The 26,931-nt window shown below is 33.8% G+C and overlaps 1 protein-coding gene across 10 annotated transcripts in view; it reads right to left on the reverse strand.

Moving 5' to 3' along the window:
- Window positions 1–26,931, reverse strand: part of KIF6 (kinesin family member 6) — a 163,267-nt gene that overhangs the window by 91,998 nt on the left and 44,338 nt on the right. For all 10 annotated transcript variants that reach the window (XR_007903786.1, XR_007903787.1, XR_007903788.1 and 7 more), the window contains 4 exons: window positions 25,337–25,440; window positions 13,932–14,037; window positions 12,913–13,051; window positions 10,730–10,942 (listed from right to left, as the gene is read on the reverse strand). Coding sequence is in view for 5 of the 10 variants with exons in the window: in XM_051782878.1 (XP_051638838.1) it covers window positions 10,730–10,942; window positions 12,913–13,051; window positions 13,932–14,037; window positions 25,337–25,440 (562 nt within the window). In the remaining 5 variants the exon portion in view is untranslated. The remainder of the gene's footprint in view (window positions 1–10,729; window positions 10,943–12,912; window positions 13,052–13,931; window positions 14,038–25,336; window positions 25,441–26,931) is intronic.

Raw genomic sequence — 26,931 nt, forward strand, 5'->3', positions numbered from 1 at the left:
AATTTAATTTTATTTGAATGCTGAAAATCAGGCAGAGGTTCACAGTAGAAGTAGGACTATTTGTACTAATATTCGGCATGATATCATTAACAACAGCAACAACAAAAACAAAAAAACCTTTCAGCAAGTGTTTTTCTCAACCATCACCAAATGACTCACCTATAGAAAGAATATTGTCAGGAAAAATGGGAAACCAGAAAAACTATTAAGGGAAAGTAGATTAATCATAAGCATTGCAATACAGTACAAAAGTAGACAGTGCAGAACTTTGTCATGACTGGCTCCACCATTCACTGCATTGGTCAGATACAAGTGGTTTGAAGAAAAACTGGAATTATTGCTAAATGCTTACAAACGTTAAATAATCATTTCTGCTACAGGAGACTGGCCATAATTACCTACATGTGAAGGATCTTTGATGCACACATGTTTGCAAAGAACCAATTCAGCTCTTTGTATAACTGTGAAATCATTTCAACTTGCAAAATTGCCTTAAGGAAGTCTTAGACCAGCTCCTACCTGACTGTATGAATAAAAAGATCAAAGACTGTTTTCAATGTAGCTTGGTAGACAGATACAGCAGAGTATCTCAGCCACAGACTTGCAAGATCAGCCCTGCAATGAAAATCAATAAGAGCTTTTACCTGATCTAAAAGTAAAACCTACCAAACTTACTGCATGACATTGTGGAAAACCAAATATCACCTCAGCTCTAGCAGTTAGTTCATTTCCAACAATTTGTTTACTCTTTTCTTTCACACAGAAGTCAATAATGGTCTAATTTTTCTCAGATTAACCTAAATACCACATAACCTCCTGCTAACATAATGTTATTCTTTTGAAAGTATCCTTCTGAACTTACAACAGAGACTGAAAATGAACGAAACAAAGACACAGTTACTAAATAGGTATTCCAGAGTTAAAATTGTAAGAGTCGAAAAGATGATGCACGAGAGGTAAGTGAACCATGCCATGATTTTTTCACCAAAAGCATCCAATACTTCGGAGCCAATTGCAAAAAGACATATAAATCCACCAAATTCAATGGAAAAAATTGTACAATAACAGCAGCATGAAATTGGCCTGAAACATTTGGAAGAAACTTATCTTTAAAGTTAAATGCATTGCAAATATCAGAAAAAAAATAGGGATTTCTGGGATATTTCCGATAATTTCTACTTTCATTTAATATTCAAATATGTGAGATTAGTCTCTCAAGACAACATCTGGGTTTGTGACCAACAGAATGAAACAGGGCATTTTTTAGCTTAAATACACAAAAAAAAGAGAATCAGAACTCTAGACTAATCTATTATTTAGCAGAATTAGCAGTATCTGTACAGGAATATATAAAGATTAAGCTAACAGGAGGACCTTCTAGTCTTTTGATTACCGATATCCATATATAATGTGCGTGTAGTGGCTCTGTTAAAAGATACTCTAGTCTCTCAGGACTGATGTTCATAACAACAACAACATGGAAGAGGTTTTACAGAGGTATTTGCCAAATCTGACAATCAATATATAAAGGAATTTGATTACCCTTCAAGTGCACAGAAACATTCGGAAGTATATTTTTACCTCTAAAATACCAAGAATTGAAGCGCTTCAGTCACCAAAAAAACCCCAAAAACAACTTCAAGGAGTTAGTTTGAAGGATCCAATAGCCAAAATATGGCTAATGAAAGAGGAAGCCAAAAAGATTTGAAATAGTAGAGAAATTCTAAGGAACAGTAGGTTACATTTAGCAGACTAATCTGGATCAGAGAACAGTAAACTAGCATAAAAATACTGGAAAGTTTCCCCATCTAAACAGACTCAAGAGGAAGGCAGTAAAAACTGCCAAAAGCATCTTCAACAAGCTTCCAAACATACGTTCCACATTAGAAAACATTCTCATCTGAGAAGTGGAAGGAAAGACATGATGGGCATCTTAGAAAAAACAGAAATATTTTGTAAAACCAAATAAATATGGAGAAAGAAAAAGCTGTTGTTATAAGCAGTAAGTGTCTTTACATAACAACATTTTCAATATATAAGTAAATTTCAATGTCTCTGAGAAACTAATGAAAGTCCTGTAATGATCTGCTCCTTACTCTCATTAAATCCTTATGACTTGCAAAATCTGCCTTTGATGTTGCAAATGGGGATCAAGCTCCAAAAAGGAAAATCCAGACTTCATCTTCTAAAAATAACCCTACGTTCATATTTAGAAACAGTTAAGATGATAAAAATTGTAACACACAGTGCTTTATCATGGAATACCAAATGCAAGGGCTCACTTAACTTTAAATCTTACGACATGTATTTATATTTCTTTGTCACAAAGAATAATCATCTCTTGTTCCTTACAAAGATGTTGCAGAGTCTCAAACTTCTTAACAGATTTGGTTTCTTGCTGTTCACTAATCTTAGTGAGTTCAGTTCAAAGTCCTCACTCAAGGAAAACTGACAGTGGATTCACTGTGAAGTCTGACCAAAAAAAAGATCTTGGAAGCAGTACAGATAGAAAACTAGATTTTGAGAAAAACCCAAACAAACAAAAACCCCAACCCCCAGAAGTTAGTCGAGTGTTCTATAAATTCACAGAGGTAGTCTACTTGGTGTTTACTGCAATCATTGTACATTTAAAGACAGTAATTTTTTCTAGAAACTACTTTGAATTTTACTTTTTGTTCCTTCTAAAACATTAAAAAGAGGAATAAAACTGTGATCTCTTAAGGTAATGAGATATACCAAAATGTATAAAAGGACATGACAAAGTAAAAAATTTCCACAACTACATGCTACGAACATGTGTCTGAAGATAGACATTCATTCATATTTATTACAGAAATTGGAGCCTTAGCAATACACGTTTTATCTGGTAACTTGAAATATCAGAAAATAGCTTTGTTACGCTTATCAGAAGCAAACTTCAATAAAATTATTCCAAAGCTTATGCTGACTGTTAACATTTGCTGAATTTATTTTGAAGGCTTTCTAAAATACCTAAATCTTAAGCAGTGAAGTCTGATACTTTCTGCTTCATCCGTAAACTTGGCAATAAAAAAAATAAATTATTGTAGCAAATAATCACTCTACACTGTAGAAAATATTTTATGCTTAAGAAGTTAGTAAAACAACACATCTTTTTTTAAATAGTTGTTACAAAGGTTTAACAGTAGCAATGCAATATGTGCAGCATCAGTAGAAGTTCAGCTGGAAAGCAAATGGAATAAAAACTTTTTCCCGGACCTGTAACAGAAAATGTAGCACATACTTTCTTTTCTGACTAAGGAGAAAGATCAACAGTAAGTCTGAACAGTGCCCTAAACGCACTAGTGAGCTCTTTTGCTGGTCAAATAGCAATAAAATGGCTAAATGTGTTTGTTGACAAAAGATTTGTCATGGGCACAGTGCCAAGAGTCTGGCACCAGATATCCCAAAGCACTACCGGACACAGAAAAGACTCCAAGATACAAATAGGTTTGCTAAGCTTTTAATTTTTCTAGAGGGTTGAGACCTGTCTTTTTTCTGAACTAAAAGACAGAAGAGATTCTAATGGAAAACCTCAGTCAATCTTTTCCATTAGGGAACTTTCTGTGGGTTTTCAACAATGGAAGGAAGTATTTTTCCCTGAATTATTACATAAATATATAAAATAGACAAGATAAATATTTTGAGAAATCTTAATACAAGACAAAAATATTTAGCTTTCAGAAATGAGCAGTTCGTGTGTTATCATCACTACTTTCATGCTATTCATAATCATCGTCTGTTTATAGAAACCATCTCTCATCTTACATTTCAAAGTCAGCTTGTCAGCCCTTCAGCAGGAATGCTCTTTTGTATAGGTATTTGCATAGTGTTGAGCAAAAAGTGATCTTAAACCATGAAGGGGGTACACAGGAGGTCAATTCTTTACCAACTTCTCAAAAAACCTCACAGTTTCTCAATGAAAGATAAAGGAAGTGGCTCAAACTGGTCAAAACATGATCTTGACAAAATCTTTTGTGAGAGCAAAATAATCCCTTTCAAGTCCATCAGCATATACAATTATTTGAAGTTCTTACTAAGATTTATTGTGTTCTTTGAGCGTCACAATAGTCACACTATTGTCTGGTAACCAGGCTGTTTATATTTCAAGAGAAAAACAAATCCAGCAGGAGGAAAAATGGTATCATACGTCTCTTACGCTGACAGAATTATGCTAAGAAGCAAGCAGCAGTGTGAGACTGATTTCAAAATAATATTTCTCTGTACAGAAGAAGTGGTATAATGCAGTAAAAGTATAATACAATAAAATGTTTATCACTCCACTGGCATGCATGATGAAGTCTGATTTGCTAGGTTCCTTCATTCTTGGAATTATCCCAAAAACTACTAATTTATAGTAATTGACACCATCTCCTGAGAAAGACTATGTGTAGTTCTACATTTATGTCTCTACAAGACACAAATTATTAGTACAGCTAAAGCTGCAGTAGACACTTTATGATGAACTAAATGATTATATTAAAACTAATGTGGTTGAAGCATTTGTAAATCTCAGTTTATTATGCCAATAATTTATCTTTGCATTTTCTGGAATGTTCATCTGAAACATAAATTAAATTCATAGCCAGTTGTGTCTGTTTCAGATTTATGAAAGATATTCTCATGCAATAAATAACAGTAGCTACTGAATTTGCCATAGTGTTTTACTAACTCTCACTCATGTAGTTATGGGTTTATAATTTTGAGTGCTCTGTGATTAAAGATGGGTATTGAGAAGTAAGTTCTCCCCTTTCATGGTATACCACTTAGACTAAGATAACAAGTTCTGATCTGTTCACTCTAAGTTCTCTGTCTTATGCAATCTGTAAAACCTCTCCAGTAATGGGAGCTGACTTGCCAAAATGAGAGCAGCAGGCTGCCTTCCGCTGTTTCTAGGCACCCTACCTACTACTCCCTCCTAAAAGAAGTCTTTTGGGATCCAAGGAAAACAAATCTGACAACATGTAAACTGGGATTATTTTTAACTGAAGAATTCAATGCTATGTATCCCAGTACCATCAGTGAAATTTAGGACATTACTAGGACACTGAACTTGCATATTCCTCTGCTACAGCCATCAAGAAGAACATGCTGATACAGACCCTAATACACACTGAAAAAAGAACAATACAGAACAGTACAATGATCCACATGTCCAATTTCAGTTGTGCTTAATTAGGTCTGCCACTGGTATCAAACCTCATGTTCAACAATATTTTACTAATGACATTATTTTGAATATGCTACTCAAACAAGCAGTTAAAGACATTCCTGTTCAGAAAAAATACCATTTAATATTAAATCAAAGACAAGTGGAGAGACCTGCCATTGCTCAGCATGGAGAAGACTCCAGAGAGACCTCATCACGGCCTTCCAGTACTTAAAGGGGGCTTATAAAAAGGAGGGAGAGGGACTTTTTTACAGGCAGACAGTGACAAGACAAGGGGTAATGGTTTTAAATTGAAAGACAGTAGGTTTAAATGAGGTGTTAGGAAGCAATTCTTTACTGTGGGGGTGGTGAAACACTGGAACAGGTTGCCCAGAGAGGTTGTGGATGCCTCATCTCTGGAAGTGTTCAAGGCCAGGTTGGATGGGGACCTGAGTAACCTGATCTAGTGAATGGCATCCCTGTCCATGGTTGGGGGACTGGAACTAGATGATCTTTAAAGACCCTTACAACCCTAACTATTCTATGATTCTATGAAATCAACTGTTTGCAACTTAGTATTTATTAGCAGTCAAAAATATGCTATAATAGTGCCCAAAAACCTACTTGGAAATCACAGAATATTCCGAGTTGAAAGGGACCCACAAGGACCAAGTCCAACTCCTAAGTGAATGGCCCATATGGGCATTGAGCCCACTACCTTGATGGTGCTCTAACCAACTGAGCCAATCTAATGTCAGACCAAATGTGGGGAGTTAGGCTTTACTGATCTTTCAGTTTGTACAGTCATTACCACCAAAGGCTTCTGTTTAGAGTTTCAGGCATACAAGCAGTGGGGGAAAGACAGAATGTACAGGAAGGTAAATACTACCATATGTCAAACCTTTGGAGATGTATTATGTTCACTCAGTGTCTTTTCAAAGAGCATGCACATTCAGTGCAGGATGGACTTAAAAAGAAGATAAATTACAGCTGTGCCTATACAACATGTACAGTTGTAGAAGTCAATACTCATTCACCTTCAAAGTCAGCCTGCTGTGAGACAAATTTGGACCAGGAATTGTTTTACTGCTATGATGAGATAAAAATTTTCCTGTTAACCCAGATTATTACATCAAGCTCAGCAGTGAAATAGTATGACTGCATTTCTCCTACTCAAAGTAATATCTGGAGAGGATAGACTAAAAACATCATTACACATATCTTCCAATGCAGATATGGTCCTCGATCATAAAAGGAAAATTATAAAAATATGCTTCACCATAGAGAGACAACAGTTCTCTGAAATAATACATTTTTTACCACACCGATAAAGAAGCTTTGCCTGCATAGTACTGTATGAGTTCTTATAGTTCATTTACTTTTCAGAAATTTAGCAGCATAAATAATTTTTTTTTGATGGATTCAGTAACAGGTCAATAAGTCTGGAGATTTTACAGTGTAAAAGTAGCAGTAAATCTAACATGGAAGTAACAGAATGAAATTATTCTATTTTCTAACACAGAATGGTAAAGATCTGGTTCTGGGCAAACAAATGTTAAAGCTACACAACAAATCAACAACAAAATAAATGAAAGTTTATCTAATTATTAGATAGACTTTCTAACAACTGCTTCACTAAAGTAAATTTTTTTTCCTATGCTTTCTGCTGATTTCCTAATTTAATTGTTTTCAGGATAAGGAAATGAGATAGGAAAATGGAAAGCGCATTAGAGACACTAGAAATAACATTTATTTTGAATTCTATTGCATTAAATCCATCTAATGACAGCTTTGAGAGTACAGAATTAAATAAAGAAAGCTAGACTGCTAAAACAGGTAACATATCACATAAGCCTTCCTGCTATTGAAAACTGAAATCTTCATAAATGATGTAAGGTATGCAGAAAGTTTAAATGATGAAGAATAGCTTTAATATTACCCATTATGTATGCTAATATTACACTAAAGCTTCTAGTTGGGAGTTCGACCCTGGCTCAGGCCCAAGCGCTTTCACATATCTTTAGTGACTCCTTAATGACTACAGACAAAAAGGCATAAGTATACAGTTCAGACAGATTTTGAAATTAATGGATAACTTTATAATGATGAATATTATTTTCAGGTTTTCAATATATGAAAAATGAGGCTCTGTGCTTGAGTGAGAATGATGCCTCATCCAAACTTAGAATCACAGAATGGTTTAGGTTGAAAGGGACCTTGAAGATAATCTTGTTCCAACCCCACTGCCACAGGCATGGACATCTTCCACTAGAGCAGGTTGCTCAGGGCCCCATCCAACTTGGCCTCACTAATGCAGAGTGCAGGAGAAAAGGTTCAACAATCCAGTCAGTCTGAGCTGACATGCTGGTTCCTATTTATGTTCAAAGTAAATTCATATGAACATACACACACAAAAGTTTGCAAAAAGAGAAAGCTTTGATCGAAACAGAATTTGCTACTTCTTGCAAATTGTTCTTTAAATTGTTCTCTAAAGACTAAAGAACAAATGACACTATATAAAAGATGCAATTATGTTAGTCATTTGTTGATACAACATAGCTACTTTTTGCTGACATATTTCTAAGGTAATCAAAAGTTTTATGTTATGATTATATTTAGCTAATACTACTATGACACCAATTAAATAAATTTTTCCTAGAAAACGATAAGGAGCATTATGAATAGGAAAAATTGAAGGCAAAGGGATTTCCTCAGTAGCTGAAACAATAGCAAGTGTGACAATTGACTCTTAATTCAATTACAAAGGAATTTTAGAGGATAACTGGCAACCTTAACTAGTTTAAGAAAAGCATTCCCAAAAGTACACTAGCAAAATCTAAGTTTCTACTTGTCAGCTGCCATGTCTGAAATTCAAGCTGAAGATTCTCTCTTCTTTCAGTTTAAAATCCCCTCATAAAATGCATAAAAAAGTAAATAAAAATGCAAATCATGAACATGTAATAGTTATACGTGGTAATCTAGGATGAGGTATGTTCTTTGCTAACAAAAACATAAGCACTTCTAGAACCTACTGACACCAAAAAACCTTTTTATTTGAACAATTCAACTAGAAAATAAAGACAATATGCAACTATGCATGAAAAACCTGTCTACAGTTACTGAAAGTTATTTTAAGTGGATTTAGAAATTAACAACTTGCAAGAATATTGTTACTTATTGTCATAAATAACCAGCACAGATGATGCAAGGAAAGAAAACTGCAATGGTTAACATTTAACCCTTTTCAAATACCAACTATAAAACTGCCCTACATACACAATCCATGCTGTTTAATATTATTTCCATTGTTTGAGCTGCTTCCACAATGATTTAACCACATACTTAAATCTGGTGGGATCACTCTTACAAATGAGGTGAAACAGATCCCTGAAATCTTATAAAATCTGGTTCTGGGAATGCCTGCAGCTAGTTCTGAAAATTTAGTATGCGGAAGAACACATTTTCAAAAAAATTATCAGTAAATATTAATTATACTTTCATATCTTTTAAAACTCAGTCTTCTGGAAACTAATGATTTGAATATTTAATCTCATGATTCAGTATTTAAAACTTTTGGGGTTGAATACATAAGCTTCTGGAAATTTTTTAATTAATAGCCGTATTAATTGAAGTGTGTAAGACAATATTAGAAGAATTAGTTATGAGGTCTGATGAAGCCTGAGGTAAAACCTAACTCCTGAGAAGAATATTTAATACTTTTGCAATTGTCCCTCAAACTTCTTTCCCACTCTTTCACAAGTCTCCCCAGCCAGTTGACAATTTCATCATTGCAGTAGCCTGTCAAAAACCATGATGAGAAAGCTTTTCAAACCCATATAGAAATTTGAAGGTTAAAAGGAAAAACTGAGGTCAGAATACGTATCTAGTGGATACTAGAGTATTAAAATTACTTATTTTGCTATGTAAGGTGACAACCATGTTTTTCACCAGATGGTGTTCTTTCAAGACATTGTGCTTCATTCTTAGATAGAACAAACAGGATTAATCATGTCTGAGGCATACAAATGTGTTCAGGTCTGAGTTCACCAGGAAAGAGAGCTACATCCTAGCCATTAGCAGACAGAAAAAAGAGTTTTAAGCTGCCAAGGAATGTACTAATGTATCTTTGCACTGTTGTAGTTTTATAATAAAAGAGAAAAATAGTAATAACGGCTTGAGGTTTATGGTAATTTTCAGCTAAGGGTCTCAAAACAGTAACTTGCCTGCAAAAAAAAATTGAATGCTTCTTGGTTACAGACTTTTTCTTCATGTGATATTGATCTGTACTTTATAGTTAGGGTTTGTTGTTTTTTTTTTAATCGGCGCATAGGCTGCTTATCCTAGTATGGGCTTCCTTTATACTAACTCACAGAACTTTTCTCTTTTACTTTTTTTCTTTTTCTTTTACTTGAGAATTCTGGCCTTATTTTACCTTAGTTCTTGTTCTTAAATACTTCTTTTATTTTTGATAATTTTTGGGTCATGATCCATTCTGATCGTTGTTCTTGTTATTATTATTATTCAAATGCAATTTTAAAGACTACAGAAAAGTTCTAATACTTCTAAAAAGAATTTATTAAGTTTCATTAAAATAACTCTCCTGTAGCACGACTTAACATCTGATATGATGGCTTTATGTATACTATGTATACGTACACAGTGAGACCTTTTTCAACACTGAACTATTTGTATATGTTTACAAGTGTTACATAGCAAATTTTTCTCAAATATGTCTCTTGGTACCATGAAGAATCAAACTGTAAAAAATACTTAATCTTCAGTCTACAAGAACTTTTAAATATAAAGGCTAGTTACAATATGAAGATAAATATTGAAGTTTGTTACTTTGAGAATTTGAAGAAATAAAAAAAATAGAATGTAAAAAATAAAATTACTTCTATATCAGGGAGAACATTTTCAGAGACACAATGAAAGAGCTTGAACACTGTTATATTCTTGTAGACACAATTGGTCTCCTGAGGTTGGGTTTAAGGCACACTGGCAAGGCTGTAGCTGTAGTATTAGTAAATGTTTCTACTACCTTTTTATGTCTGCCATTTGAAGTATTCCCTGAGCACAATAATGCAAGCATTTTAAGACATAACATTATAAGGCATTATCATTACAATAGCTATCAGCTATACATTACAAAAGATTGCAAGTGCAAGTGCTGCCAACATTATTCAACCAGTAGCAGAATGTCAGGCCACTCTGAAGGAATGCAGAGATATTTGCCCACCTAAAATTGTTCAATGTTTTTAATGAATTATGCTCAAAAGGTCTTTTTTTTCTGAGAATTTACTCAAAGATTCAAGGGCCTGCAACTGAATTTATACTCTGGTTTTGTAGGGCTGTCCCACAGAGTAGTCACATCAGCTTGTAAAAGCCATCAGCACTTTGAGAGAGCTTTAAATTTAAAACCCTGTATTTGTGGATACAGAATTAGTACAATATGACTGATATTGAAAATAAAGCTTTCCTGTTTTGGTTCACATTTGATTCATACGCTGTAAATCATACTGGAATAATCCAATAAATGTTCTCTTAATTAATTACACTAACCTGTTTGTCTAGAAAGAAAAGGTAGTCTGTGAACAGAAGAGCTGAAATCTTTTGCCCCTTTCAGACTAAAACAGCTAGATGGGCTCTGCCTATCTTCCGAGTTTATAGATAGAGACTGCTCCAAGACTGTAGAACAAGCAGAGCTGGCATTAAGCTGGAAAAGAGCATCTTGTGCTTTCTTTTTTTCTTTTTTTAGCATATTTACCAGAATATCTGCACGATACATTAAGGAAATAATTAAGAATTTATTTTTCTTAACATATATAGAGCAACAATCATCCACCTCAGTTTTTCCAAACAGCAGATTCATTTTTACTAAACATTAACAAATTCACACATTGACCACAAATTGTTGATCCCATTCAATCAACTCCTGATAAAAGCATTTACATACAAACAGGAAGGAAAAGTCTAGGATCTTATTGCCATTGTGTGACACTTCCTTTTTATTTTTAAAATTTTGTAATAAACAAGACTTCCAAACAAAAGAAAAAACTCTTTTAACTTACAGGTAGCCTCGCAAATGTTTAGGCTTTTCACAGTAAGAAGGTTTATTAAAATGCAGAAAAGGTCTTTAGGAAATTTCTTTCAATAACACTATGCATTTACTGGAAGTATATTTGGTATAAACACATTTTGCCTAACAGCTCATAGAGGGCGTACAATGGAAATCCTGTGTGTGTTCAGATGAAACCACAGAAGTCCCTGTGATATGTTTTTGATATGTTATTCATTTTAATACTAATTAATCTTCTAAATGAACAGCAAAAAATCTAAGTAGTCTTTAGGGAATATAATTAACTTGACTAGGTTGTAATAGTAAAACACTTTCCAATTCAGTTGTTATGATAGCTTCTAGTTACTGTAGGCAAGAAGGAACTCATAGTTTATTAACTAAACAGCTTCCATACTTCCCACCACTTCATCACATTAGACATGTTATTAATGTGATGATGTACAGTCACTTAGCAACTCTCTAAATCAGTCTTGTCTTCAAAGTCTTAATACTTATATTCTTCCTATATAATTCTAACATGGATTTCCACAAGTTTCCTCCTTGTACAAAAAAAGCTGTGTAAATCTACTGAGCACAAGCACATTTGATAGAGATATTTTGCTTTTTTTCCCATACTAATGAAATAATTCATTTCAGGAAGAAATGTTTCTGGGAATTCAGACATTAAAATTGACATAAAATTGAAGTCTCTCTTGAAAGGAATGAGTCGCTGTTTTAGATAAATTTATTTGAAATCGCACCTTGGAAAATGAAAATATTATCATCTGTGACAGAGCAGAATTAGAGAAGCTTTCCCAACACCTCCATTCAGACTGGTAGCATGTTATAACCCAATGAAAAATGCTATTTTCATTCGACATTTAAAATTCATCAGGAATTGCTGAGCACAAATAACACAACTGGGTTTGCTCTTTACTAGTACCTGTGAGAGAATCTCTATTATCTTTAAACTTAGCAAATCCATATTTTCTTTTCTCTGCCATACTCAAATTTTACCCACTGAGCAGCCACAAAGTTAGGGACACCGCGATGTTGCAGTTTGCCCACAGTTCTGTCAATCTGCTAAAAATAACTCCCACCCACTGCGCTACAGCACAGCTACTCATATTTCTTGTGAGGCAGTGAAATGGATGAAGTACGTCTGAGCAGTTTAGTACTTTCATGTCCAAAAAGCTTTAGCTTTAAATTTTAAAGTTAAATGTAAAAAGTACAACTTTTATATTTGTTCTAAAGGCATATAGCCCAATAGTCCCCAAAGTAGCACTTCATTTGGCTAAAAATAACACATACAGGAAATTCTATTCTTTGTAAGGTAATAAATTGGTTTTTATACTGCATGAGAGTTTTCCCCTCTAAAAAATGGTTTAATTTGCTTGAGAAGAGTGTTTTAGGTGTGACTTGACCCACACTATTTGGATATTGGGTGGACCATTCTACAGCTAAGTGGTGCTTGGATCCAGGATTTTGATTTGGGTTACAATTGAAAGAGATGCAGGTGTAAAGCAGAAGTTGGGAATTGAGTATTTGCTCATTTGCTCACTGTATTTGCTTTAACACAGTGGGGGCAGCTTCCATACAGCCTATCTCACATACACAAAACCCACTGTAAGCCAAACTATAAGCCCATCTCAAAACAAAATAGTATTTTTTTCCTCACAAAGGATACTGATTTCATTGTCTCTTTGCTGCAGAAGGTCTTTAAGTTTTTCCAGTTCTTCTCCTGATTCTTTGTTAGTGTCTTCTTCTTCAGAGATGTTTTGTGAGAGCAGTTTTTTATCAGAAGTTGTGGGATGATTCATCAGTTGCTATTAGGAGAAACAAAAAAAGCATACCCTTTTAACTTTACCTCCAGCTCAGTATTATTCTACTCTGAGATGGTCTAGCTATGGTACGAAAGGTAAAGCCTTTCTAGGCTCTTGGCAGAACAAAATCATGCCACCAGTTGACTGTCAACTTATATCTACTGTGTCAAGTAGGGAACAAATTGTATTGGTCAATCTTCACTACCAAGCGTACAGTTTACTTTACTCTTAGACATAAATTAGACATAAATTCCAGTGTTCCCTAGTATGACAGAACTTTCAATATTAACAATATAACTAAAAATAATTATTTAAGGACAATAAATTAAGATCAGGAATGCATACATTGTTTTATTGGAAAAACTGTATCCCAAAATACAGAAAAGTAGTATCTTCTATTGCTTTCCTCACTAGTTTCATAATTAACAAGCATATCTTGTTTGCTCTTTGATTCAGAAGGGCTTGCAATACCTTCAGGAGAGTTAGTGTAACAGATTCAGGGATTTAGTGGTTTTAATCTCCATTTTCATATCTTTCAATATATTTGTCCAAAATAAGGCCTCCACAGTGCTGGAAATACAGACCGGAAGATCAAGCCATATACAAATAACTAGTCTGTGTTGATTCCAATAAGTACCAGTGCTCTATTACAATTTACTGCATGCTGAGATCCTTGCTGAGGTTTCCACAAAACACTGGTGAATTTTTCCAATTAAATTTAAAATTTCTATCAGTCCTCCAAGCACTTCAAAGTTCAGGTGTTCCACCCTTCTCCAGCACCCCTCAACTGTATTGCATTTTTTTTAACACTTTTCAACAATGAATGTCTTCAAGTTATTTTCAGAGCGCGAGCTGCACTTCCATCCATGTTTAAAAAAAATACCTTCATATGAATGAAGCAATACTTGATCTTGCGCATGTCAGCACCAACATCCAGAGTGCTATCAGGATCGTTATCTTTGAGAAATGTTTCAATTAACTCATCCAACCTGAAAATACATAGCATTTCTTAGGAGAAGAAAAAAAATCGCAAACAAGCAGACAACTCTGTAAAGTGGTGTATCAAATACAACCCAAAATGTACCAAGCTCCCAGATATTAGTAGGTTATTTTCCTTCAAGGTCCATGCATTTGAAACGTACTTTTGTTCCGATCACTAAAAGCTGGATTTGATACTGGAGATCCAACAACTGCATATCTGAACATACTTGCACCTGCTAAGGAATAGTTCTGGAACTAACAGCATCTAAAAAGTAATATTTTCTTTTTCTCATTTATTTTATAACCTTTTATTCTTTTGCTATCTCATAATTGACAAAACCGAAAGCCTGTCCTCTCAGAAGAATAGATTTTTAGAGGCTTTGGACAGAGGATTTGCTACTATATATGATTATTTATGCAAAAGAAAAGTCTACTTCCTTTTCTACTACAGTAGTCAACAGACAGCATAGCTTTCATACATAAAATTACCTGCTCCAACCACCAAGCAAAGCAAACTATCTTTTAATGCAGGTATTTACAGATTTCTCAAAGACCTACTGCTCTTCTTCTGAATAATGAAACGCAGTAAGTATTTTATTCTCTTGCAATGTGTTCTTTACAAACAACTGACAAAATCTTCCTTAGGGAGATACTATTTTTATTTCAGTAATTCAGTCTTCATAAGACAATCTGGAACACAGAAGCCTTTCTATTTTTCAAAACCAAATTAAAATCTGGAAAGCTATATGGCCATAATACACCATACTTCTAAGTTGGATGTCACAGCTATATTGATAGAGTCAGACTTCCACTTGCATGTTCTCACCATCTTTCCAGGTTTTGCATTCCAGGATGCATTGCAGATCATTCTCAAGACAAAGGGAAGAGGATTTCTAATCCCGCACTAGCCCCTTAACCCACTTACTACGGTACATTTCTGGAAAACAAGTGCAAGTTCAAACTCCACCAACTGGTTTTAGATTTATGGCTTCCTGGTTCCTGACAGATGCTATTACAATTATTTAGAAGGCAAATGGTGGGAAACAATGACAGGCATATACCCTGTAAAGCACAATTTTATAATTTTAAATGCTTACTTAGCTTATTATCCTCAGAAGACAAACTTAAGTTCTGAACCTGAGCCAAGGTATCTAAGGCAGCTGCAGCCAGTACCCAACTGCCTGAAAAGGGCAAGAGTTCAAAACCATCTCTGTGCCTAGTGTTTCTTTTGGATGAGTTTTGTTCAGCTCCTCAATTAATATGCAAGCCTTCTGAATGTTATTTCATAGTAATTTAAGTGATTTAGCAGTTCAAGGATTGTGAAAAGAACATATGAATTTATATAGTAGCAAGACTTTCATTTTTACAAATGAAAAATCCTAACAATGTTACTTCATTTGCAGAGATGTTAACAAAATAAATCAAGCAGATGATAAAGAATCACAGGAGGAGGGAAAAAAACACAACTGAGAATAAGTACAAAAAAAGAATACTGACTATACATTTTCTTTTTCCTAATATAGATTAGACAAGGTATGTCTGCTTGCCAGGTGGCACAGAAACAAATGACAACAGAAGGTGAATATCCTTTTACTTATCATATTCCTGACTCAAACAGTTTATTATATTTATCACTACAAATATCCATAAAAATGAAATTAAATATATGGAATATATGAAAACTCGAGCACAGAATTATGTAAAATAGGGCTGTAAAAGATTTACGTATTTCATATAGGACATGCACAGTTAAAACTCCAACCTGTTCTTTCTAACCAAAACATTTCACACAGGCTGTAGTTGCCCTCCTATCAAAAGGGACAAAGTGAGAAAAACCTTTCTAAAAGTAAAGGAGAGCCAAAATGGCTTTTGGTTTTCATTCTATTTCTTTCAAGAGATGGATAATACCCTTCTCCTCAGCAATAACGATATCTTCTGAGGTAGTCACCTATCTTTGATCCTTAGTTCTCTACCAGAAGAATGTATAGTAAACTGTTTTCCTCCAACCAAAGACTGTTGCAAGAGTACACATCAGCAAGAACTGAACCAGAAAAACACATAAAACAGCCCAGCACTGAACAAAGTTGGGTCTAGGTGCTCAAGAGGAACAAGAAACCCATAGACAACAAGAATTCCAGAGAATTCCCTAGCAAATCTTGCCTTTACTTGCCTACCTAGAGGCACATGTATGTGGCAGAGCAAAGGTAATGTGAAATCATGAGGCCAAGTAACACCGTTCTTTTTCTAAAGGACCTTTTTTCAATTCAGTTCTAAGGGAGTAATAAAAAGGCATAGAAAGTAAAGTATTTTTAGTCAGTTATTGTGGCTCAGCCCTGAGACACACACCTAGATGCCTCTTAGTCAGTCAGTCAGTATTTCCTGGTAGAGTTGAGAACTATTGTTTCTTTTGAAAAAGACCAGAGCAATTGAACCTTACATTTATTGATGACCAGCTTCTGCTATTATGCCAAGGATAATGGTTAACATCTGCATGTCCTCTCAAAAGAGAAATCAGGAAAATGCCCAAGGAAGGTTATTTTGATAATGAACTTGCTAAAGGAAAGAGCATGCTTGGCACAGAATGCATACCATATTTGAAAAATTTCTAAGTTTGTGACTGAGATTTTCTTCTCCCGAAACAACCTAGGCTGAAGCTTAATTTCCCCATGACACATATTACCAAAAGTCACTGAGAAAATAATTTAGAAAAATCAGAGATATTCATGTACATAGGTTTTATAACATGACTGAGGGTGATAAGGTAAACTAGAGGGGAGGAAAAAAAGCCCAAACACTTTTGCTAAAACATATAAAAAAAACCAGTTAGAATTAAGAAGGGAAAAAAAAATCAACCAAGAAACATATCAAAACTCCTTTCTAGAGTATTAAATACATATATGAATGCTGCTGCTTTCAGTATGGCTTTTTTTCCTTCCTTGACTGCATTTATGAAGACTAGCACTACAGCAGTGCTGGACCTTACTGTTATACGAGAGACGGACTGCAGAAGAAATAAATTCCTGTTTTGACATTCTATTTCTTTATTATAACTTACAAAATGAGCTTTCCAAGACATCAATCAGCAGCAGAAAGAATAATCCCCAAACTAAAACAAAAATTCAACACAATCAACCCGAAGACCTAGTAATGAAATAACACCAAAACCCACTCACTGGAGGAGAAAACTGAATAAAGAGATGGTCTCTACACTATCATCTGAAGATCAACACCAGGAATTTCACATCACACTGAAGATATCTTTATAAAAAAATACTTAGCCCCAAGATTTCACACTGCTCTGCTTAAAAAGTTGAAGTGCACTCAGCTTCATGGGAAAAAGCCATGATGGAAACTGTTTAATTAACTGAAATTCAATGGAAACCTAATCATGGGGTTAGGTAGAAAGACTGAATTGAAAATTACTGAATTGCTTAGTTGTCACACTTAACTGCTACAGTGGAAATATTCAGTATGTATCTGTATTTCAGAATTTTATACTCTTTTAAGGTAAGATGATCACTTTAACTTATTTAAATTTGAGGGCGTTTTGTTATACTGGTGAGTTACATCAGAAAAGACTACATTAATCTGAAATAAAAGTAACTAACCACAAGATACTTCCACTGAAAGTATTAAACTAACATAAGAAAACCCCCTAAAAATACATTTTAGAAATCCTAAACCCTCTATTTTGGTGTAGAAACAAATATTAAAACAAAAGTCTTTCATTTGTTGTAGTTAATAACATTAGCAAGCCAGCTGCTGTATTCTGCATTAATTATAGCTTACTCAGGGTCTCAATAAGGCTGCCATGCAGAATTTATGCTAATCAAAACTGGAGCATGGATAATCACAGCTAATTTCACACGACAGCAAAATCAGCATCATATGAAGATGTCTCATAACACAGAGATCCAAAATGGTTCTATTTTTTCCCTTTTCTCTTGTATGTTGTAAGGTAAAGGAAGTTACAGAGCATTAAATATTTATTATTTAATGTTATTACAGTAGATGAAGCCTCAAAAGGCAATTTTTCATACATTTCCATTCTTACTTTTAGGACTACAAGGTTCTGCCCTGAGGACAGCAGGCCTAACTTAGACTAATAAGAGCAAGGGTGTGCTGAGGCCTATTGCCAGAACCCTGCTGTATCAGAAAGAATAGTTTTCCCAACAGAAACTCCCTGAAGGAGGAAGAATATGAAAGTATCAAACAAAGACCCATTTTCTGTGAAAAACAGCAGTAAACAAAGAATGAGGTTTTCTTTTTCAGTGCTCACCAGAAAAAAAAAACACCCAAACAGATTACACACACACACAAAAGCTTTCTAAGTCAATGTATAATGTGAGTTAAGAGATTAATTTAAAACTAATTTTGATAGTGATCTTTTAGAAATGAACATAGTACAAAAATAAAGGTATTGCAGTGCTGATCCAGGCAAGTTTGAATCATGAAAACAGAATCTAAAACCACAAGCCATATCAAGCACAAGTTCTTATGCTGATGATTGGAAGAAAACTCACAGTAGAACAGTCATAAACAGGATAGAAACATGTTAAACTAACAGTGCTCTCTTGTTAGTGACTGTGAATTAGTCCCAAATTCTTGGTCTAGCATTTCCCTCTTTATATCTTTTTTCTGCAAATAATGTAAACACACACTGTACTGCAGCTTGGAGACAGCTTTTACATTATCAATTTTATTTCTCTTCTGTTGCTTTCCACCCTTCAGAAATTCTTCTCTAATGTAGACTGCTTACCATTCAGACCATGCATAAATCACAGAAGCTTTCTATCCACATTATTTCAGATTCCACCCAATTTTTCTGATAGCACAACTGCAAAATGATTAAATGAGCACTGTGCTATTTCACTTTTACCCATTCATTAAATAACAGACTTCCATATTTTTTAAAAAAATCCGCTTCTGAATCAGTCATATGTTTGGACGAACCAGGATGCAAATTACACAGCTGAAATGCATCAGAAAAGCACTCCCAGCCAACTGAGAGTATGTTTTTAAAGTCTGGAGCTCTCAATAGCTTGCAGGATGCATGGTCTCAAATCACAGATTTGGAAGGACTTGTTTTGACCTTGCTTTATGTGCCATGATTAATTTCTGGGAGAGCTTGCCTTTTAACCCGTGATCCACTGTATATTATGTATTGAAACTAAGTTAACTTAAAGAACAATTAATTTTGTGTGTCAGCTGTGAAGTCTGTGACAAGCAAAATGGAAATCCAAGTTTATGAAAAATAGGCTGCTAACAAGGCAGCTACTAAAACACTTGTGGTAATCAGAGAGGTCTCTAATTAAAGAATTTTGTTTAGCTTGATTTTGTAATAGTTTTCATTGGTAATATACTTGATATCAATTTTTCCTTCATATATTAATTCTGAAAATTATATTTAAGTTTAATAATGACGTCTATGTTTTTTTAAAAAAGTAACTCCACATCTCTACAAATGTTATGACTTGATCTAAAAAATGCATGATAGTTGGAGCAGAATTACTATTATATTTAAGAACAGCTAACTTGAAGCTAAGTTAATTTCAAGTGTGCATCTGTATGGGAAGACCATGGAGTTTCTAAGTAGTCGATTTTATGAATAATGTTGTGGAAGACAGGAGAAACAAGGAAGGTTTTTCCAGGCATTGTTGTCCATGGAATGACAGAAGATAAAAGTACATAAAATACATTTGAGCTGGCCTTGAGAAGAGCTCTAATACATTACTGACAGGTAGTGCACATACACATATACAGAGGATAATGCTGTATTCTTTATCCAGAAATAACTGCTTAACCTCTAATTTAAAAAAAGTGTGCTAACTTCTGGGTGAACTAATAATAATTAAGTTAACTAAATAGTGGAACCAGTCACATAAGCCCTGGTATAGGCTGCATTGATCTGGTGCAGTCTTAGAGCACAGAAGGAAGAGCAGGAAGTCCCTGAGTGTCTTCCATTTCTACAGTCTGGAAGATTTTTACGCTTTTTAAAAATATCTATATAGTGCTCTAACAACTATAACAACTATTACAGGAGATTCTTCTGAATTAAATGGCTGCCATGTGACAAACAGATGTAAGATGAGTTTCTACACAGTTGAAAATCATTAATTTCAAGGATGATCTTTGTATCAGTAAAACTAGGGGTGATTTTGAACGGATGATAAAAAGACCAAGACTAGCTCATACAGGAAAAAAGTGCCTACAGTAATTCTAAACATGCAATTTTTTTTGCAGAGAAGAAACATGTCAAGTAGCTTGCTGAGGTGATGATTTCCTTCTTCAACAGTACTTTATAAAAACAAACTGAAAGCGTGTACATAAAGAAATGCTACCCACTGCCAGCTAATATTTGTGGCCCTAACAGTAGTCCTATTCTAATCACTGGAGTATTCGTAAAAGTAGCAAGAGAAAATTAACCTTCAGTTTATCAAAATTTAAAAAATCAAAATATCTCTAAGGTAGAAAGAACTTGAAATAAAATGAAAGGACATAGAACAAGCATAACAACTATTCGAAGAAGCCAAAACTACTCATACGGATGAACACCAAGATATTCCTACCGTATAAATGGGAGAAGTAGTTTTGAAAAGATTCAGTAAAGTATCACCTACAGGTTATTAATTAGATGTAGAGACTCAAAAGAAAAAGATTTTCGAAATGAATTTATAGTGCCATAAGATGCAAACAGGTATTTAGTAGCACTTCCAGAAGAACTCAAACGTTCAATGAATTTCAGTGAGATTCAAAAAGCTTCTATATCACTTTTGACCATATGTATTTGAAAATTGCCTCCAAGATTTTTTTCAAGCACCTAAATAATCAACTAAAGCTATGTTATGTTTTCCCATACATCTCATTGATATTAGTTATACTATATTTCATTATGATTCTTGGAACCGTATGACACTAGATGACTGGCATAATTTTGAACATTAGAAAACAGGACATAGTCTATCTTCCTTCCACCCTCATACTAAAACAAACTCACTAACCTCTGAAAAGAATTCTACAGTTTATTATCTCTCAATAATTTCAATGTAAAAGGTGATCAGTTTAAATAATATAAGATTTTTTTTCCTATTTTCAGTGGCCTTGGAACAAAATGCAGGATCACAGAAAAGTATTTACACTTACTTTAAGCATCTAGCTCAGGCATCTGCATCAGGAATCTGAACTTTCTGTGCTGTCACTGAAGATTTTTTAACACGTAAGAGAAAAAATGTCCTCTAGAGAAATACATTGATTTAACAGCATTCTAAATCAAGCATCTGAGCTAGCAGTTAATGTCAGACTACTTTATTGCTATGATAGCTTCTTTTCTCTTGAATATTGCCTACACAGCTCATGTCTGTCAGTCTGATAACTTCTACACAAATCAACAGTCTGCAGAGTTGTGCTGACAAAAGGCAAGGTGATATGCCTTTATTTCTTCCACCTTGCAACTGAAATTCAACACTAACATCAGCAAATAAGAACATTTGCTCTGCTTTGTAAAGGAAGCCATTTGTTCAACAGCTTGAGTAACTCTTAAAACTTTATATTGTACAACAGTGCAATATTGTTAATACCATGATAGCATACAGATGTCACAATGTTGAAACAGAAAAATGAAAGACAGAAAGAAGTAATGAGATATCCAGGATTTAAGTATGATGAACAATATATGACTGTTGAAGTAAAAAATAGAAGTGTCTGTAATAACATATACATCTGAAAGAAATAAGGTAAAGTTATTAATAAATTAAAGTGCTAAGCCAGTACTTCCGGTCCTGTTCTTAGAGAATTCCAATTGGCAAAGGTTCTGGAAGCGTGGGTGCTCTGGAACACAGGACCTTGATTTGAAATCCTGACTTTCTGGGCACAGATTGTAAATTGCTAGTGAGCTCATTTATATGATTAAAAAAAATAAAAATCTCAAATGAATAAAAAAAAGGACTCTCCCTTTTACTTTTGGCATGCATTTTATAAAAGAAAAAAAAACATCATTTGAAGGTAATTCTATTCTAAAGCATAACGCAGAAGCCTGTGAGAGTACAATTTCCTTGTATTTGGGATGTATGATGTTATTTTCTATTTTTTAAAAATAGTCCAAAGATCCTCTTTTTATTTTTTTCTCCTAAACAAGAAACCAATTCTCCAGCTCAAAGAAATATTTAGATCAGCCCTTTACAGCTAAGGAAGTAGATGGTAAGATCCAAAGCAAGCAATTCAGATTTTGGAAGCATTTTATGAACTACATTCTGAACCACTTATGTAGTCTAGCTAAATTTTTTATGCTTTGCTTTTTAAATAAACAAAATGAGAGCAGCAGAATTCATTTATGTTTAAAATTTATGAGAATAAAGTAATAAAATAAAAAATATGACATACTAATGCAAATGCTTACCATTTAACATAGAATTCTGAAATAAGAATTACAGACAGCTGTAGCTTTATTCACATGACTAAGTTCTGTTGTATTATAATTTACCATTCACAAGAAAAGTCAAGAGCATTTGTTTTCCCTTTTGTTTTAAACAGTGAATGACAATACAACATTGTAGTGATTCTTAGGAAAGCCTATTTGACACATTTTTTTCCTTCCATTAAATGAATAATAAAAAAAAATAAAATCCCTGAAGACACATATTTGATTTAAGTGTGGAAAAAAAACAACGAAGTAACCTCAGCTTATTCATATACCAGTGTAAAACATTTAGCAAATTCAACTGCATTTAGTAGCCCACTGATTTTATCTAGAATGCCCTGAACATAAGCAAGTGGAATGAAGCTCATTATTGCAAGAAATGCTTGGCATTTCTTAACTTCATAAGTCAAGAAACATACAAAATAAAATTTTAACATATTATTAATACTTATTTCCTGGGCAATCACCAACACTTAACTCCTGCAACATATGTGGAGAGCAAAAAACCTAAGCATTTTGTTAGACTAAAAAAATAATATTGGATCTACACATGTACCACTGGACTCAGTTTCATTTTGGCATCCGTCTTCCACTGAAAAGTGCCCGAGAAAAAGACTTGTGCAGGACAACAAAATAAATATGTACTTCGTGCACAGAGTTTTTCACTGACATGTTTTATACCTTTGACCAACTGTGTTCAGAATCAAAGAATAAATTAAAAAACTGGCACAGAATACTTTGAGCAGATTAATTTTGTTCTGACCTCCCTTAAAATACATATGACGAATCAGAATAAGCAGAATTAAAACACATCCATTTTTTATACGACTATACTTTGTAACACTTCTCCTTATTAGTTAATTATTTGCATTAAAATTAACTACAGTAAGACTTTCATTAAAGTCTAGGAATTTTGAAAAGATCTGTATAAACTTGGATTATTTATAGACAGATACATATATATATATACATATATATATACTGAGGTACAGTTTATTTAAGTTTAAACAGAAGATATCCCAACTAAGCAAAAATGTCAAAACAGTATTTGAAATCCATAATTACCTTAATTAGAAATTCTTCTCTGCCATATTAAAAAAGCATCAATAATAATAATTAAAAAATCCCCTACGGTACTAGTCCCCTAAGAACCCTTCTTGGGTGGCAACTTGAATTAAAGCACAACACAGTATGTTGCCTTATCACCTATACTGTGTTTCTTTTCCTATTTTCCTGTCATAACAAACTGATCTATATGTCTCCTGATAAATAATATTATTCAGGTTTCATTATAGATGCAAAACTAGATGAAAATCACAAAATAGGTATTTTTTAGCAATAGTCAATCATGATTTTATAAGCCCTCATCCAGGTCAATACTTCTGTTTGGACTACTCACTGGTACGTCTATTCTTTAATGTGAACTCTCCAGATAATGAGTAGCTCCAAACTCAGATGGCCAGTCTCAAAAAACAGAACTGCCATAAAGATGTCATGTTATGTATTGATAGACTTTAACTGGAGACAGAGCACTTAGATGCTATCTGCTGATTGTCATAAATGCTCAGAACATTTATGGACCTCAGGTTCAGACATGTAAAATCAGTGTGGTCACAAATGTTATTGCCATATGAAAGCAAGTTCAAAAAGCATTCATGTTAAAAACCATAGAAAGATACTTTCATTGAAGTAGTGACTTTTTATACTATCATTTGATTATACTTTCATTTGGGTGTTTAGTCCACATCAGTTTATGTGAGCACTCTGTTTACAAGACATACAAATGCAAAACTATGATAAATACATATTAAATCAGTAGGAAATGAGGGGACATTTCTGGTTAAAAGAATATGCTGGTAACTGCCCATGTTGAAAATTACTCAGATTAACAGTATAAATATATATATATATATATAAATAATGCTACCTCGCTCCTCATCCTTGATATGGATGTCATTTCATTTTTGAATTAAAACAAAGCAAGAATTAATAATGACAACAATCTACATGAGAAACTCAAGGTTCAAAGTAGCACCTTGTCCTCATGTCTCCAGAATCTTCTATATTTCAGGAAAATGACAACTGACAGTTGTCTTTTGAACCAGTCCCAAAAGAAATTAAAGGAAGACTAAAAATTCTCACAGTGTCATTTCAGTTACCATTAATGTATTACCAAACAAAATTAGGCAGTTACTACTTTCTTTATAGAGATGAGGTACAGAGATTAAGTAGGTCCATCCTAGAGAATAAATTTTTCAAAACTGGAAACTGAATTAAGTTATTTTGAACATTTAGACCAAAGTAAATATTTCCACATTATATATAGAAAGATCTTACACTCTGTACTGATCTGTTACAAAAAGCCGCAGGATGTGACAATACTTACATGAATTAATACTCCATTTTCAATAGCATGCTCAGTAAAAACAAAAATGAATATTTGGCTTTTAAGACATTGATTAATTGTGGATCACAAATGTGAGATTTCTTTTGGTTTATGTCAAACTAACGTTGCAGCAGGATACTTTTTAGTAGAAGAATATTCCTTGAACTCTAGTCAGATTGCATATCCAGTTTTGAGAGAGACTGTTTTTCATTCTGCACTATTATACAACACTTCTTTTTGCCTGGCACTTGACAGGCATTCCCATCCTTTGCGTTTACTTTACTTCACTTCCTCAAAGCTGAGGCTGCAAAAACACAGCCAGCAGCCTCATAGAGCTTTCCATGGAAAACTGCCATTCTAAACTGGCACCTAACTTCACTTTATTATTCACTCAGGGAAGTTTAAAACTCTGAGATAATTTTAAATATTTATGCCAGTAAACGAAAAGTAAACTGATGAAAAGTATAATAATAAAAGAAAAATCGAAAACAATGTAAGCCATTACTGAAGCAGCTCTTCTTGTGAAAGCTCTGATGTTCTTTGCTTGCCAGTCACCAGCTCCAACTCATCCTTCAAATCCTGGATTTCCTTTTTCAGCTGGACAATCATCTGTAAACAGCAAGGCATAAACCAAGCATCATCTACAAATAATAGCTAGTTTATGATTTTTGCATTAGAAGGCTGAGTTTAGGTAAATATTATACTTCGGTTTTATCTTTTTTTAAACAAGGTATCTTTTTTTAAAAACTGTTAAAATGCCTTAAATACATCAAAAACCTTTTTTTTCTTTTTCCATTTATAAAACAAAGAAAAGTCTTCTAAACTCAGTAAATTCTTGTGTTAGAAGACATGGTTGTACAGAAAGAGTTCAAAAGATTTCTTGCAAAAGAGAAATAAAATTTGACATAGGAATAAAAAGAGCTTTTCTGTCTTATTAGTTTTACCTGTTAATAATGAAAGGACACTTAAGAACTGACATCTTTGTTAGAGATAGGGAAACTACACACCAAAAGTAATTTTTTTTTTACTTTCCCTTTAGAAACAGAAGTTCCAAAACACTTTTATAAGAATTATAGCACACTTTACTTGTAGGATGCATCAGTTACTAACAACAAACTAATATCATAAGGCAACAAAATTAAATTGCATTATGAATAGTAATGATTGTGAAAAAATTGCTTGGAGAACTGAACTCGATTTTTAAATTCTAATAGTTCATTATTGGAACACTACTTTGGGAAAAAAATGTCTGCATGAAACCATATTTTACAAATGAAAATATTCTAAATATGCATTTGATGATTTCTTTTAACCCTAGACCTACTGTTAATATATTTTTTACAACAAAAGTATGAAAGGCTAGCTTATAATATTTTATTTAAGAACCTATTAAAGTGATGAACTGTTAATTAGAGAAGTTGCAAGAACACTTAGAGAATATTACAGGAAAAATGTTTTAACCTAATTTCATATTGCCCCACTCTGGTGCCACAAGCTGATGTAGTCTGCACCACTTACTGAGTCAAGCAAATAAAACTTGAGGCTGGAGTATAAAATGGTAGACAGATGAATGATATCACCATCTCTACTCAATGTTCAAATTTGTTAGCATGGTTAACTTCAATCTGACAACAACAGAAATACCAGTTTCAGGATACGGATAAAAGATTGATTTTCAAGTATTAATAAGACAAACAAAAATCTACAGAAGCGGAACTATTCAATGTCTATTTTATATGAAGGCCACAGGAGAGGAGGTTTAATTCAGGGTCAAGACTCTTATTTTCAGTTTAAATCTTTGGTCATGAGTGAGAGAGATTCAAAGATGAGTAGCTTAAAAGTAAAATGAGTACAAATTCATCTTCTCTAGTAAGATAAAAAGTCAGGAAGTCTCCATTACGTAGAATAAATTGAATGCAACAGCCAGTCTTAACTCAGATCTATCAAGAAGTATTATGAACTCCCTTTATAAAGCATGCATTCAACTCACAGATGATAAAAACTGCCAATAAACTGTGTCGGATTTTTATGAAAAAAAAAAAAAAAAAGTCCTAAGTTGAGCAGTTTACTGAATAATCAGGTTGCATGCTGGGAATGTAC

Source organism: Manacus candei, unplaced genomic scaffold (assembly GCF_025592945.1).
Source record: "Manacus candei isolate 608988 ecotype Guabito, Panama unplaced genomic scaffold, ASM2559294v1 h1tg000017l, whole genome shotgun sequence".
Lineage (NCBI taxonomy): Eukaryota > Metazoa > Chordata > Aves > Passeriformes > Pipridae > Manacus > Manacus candei.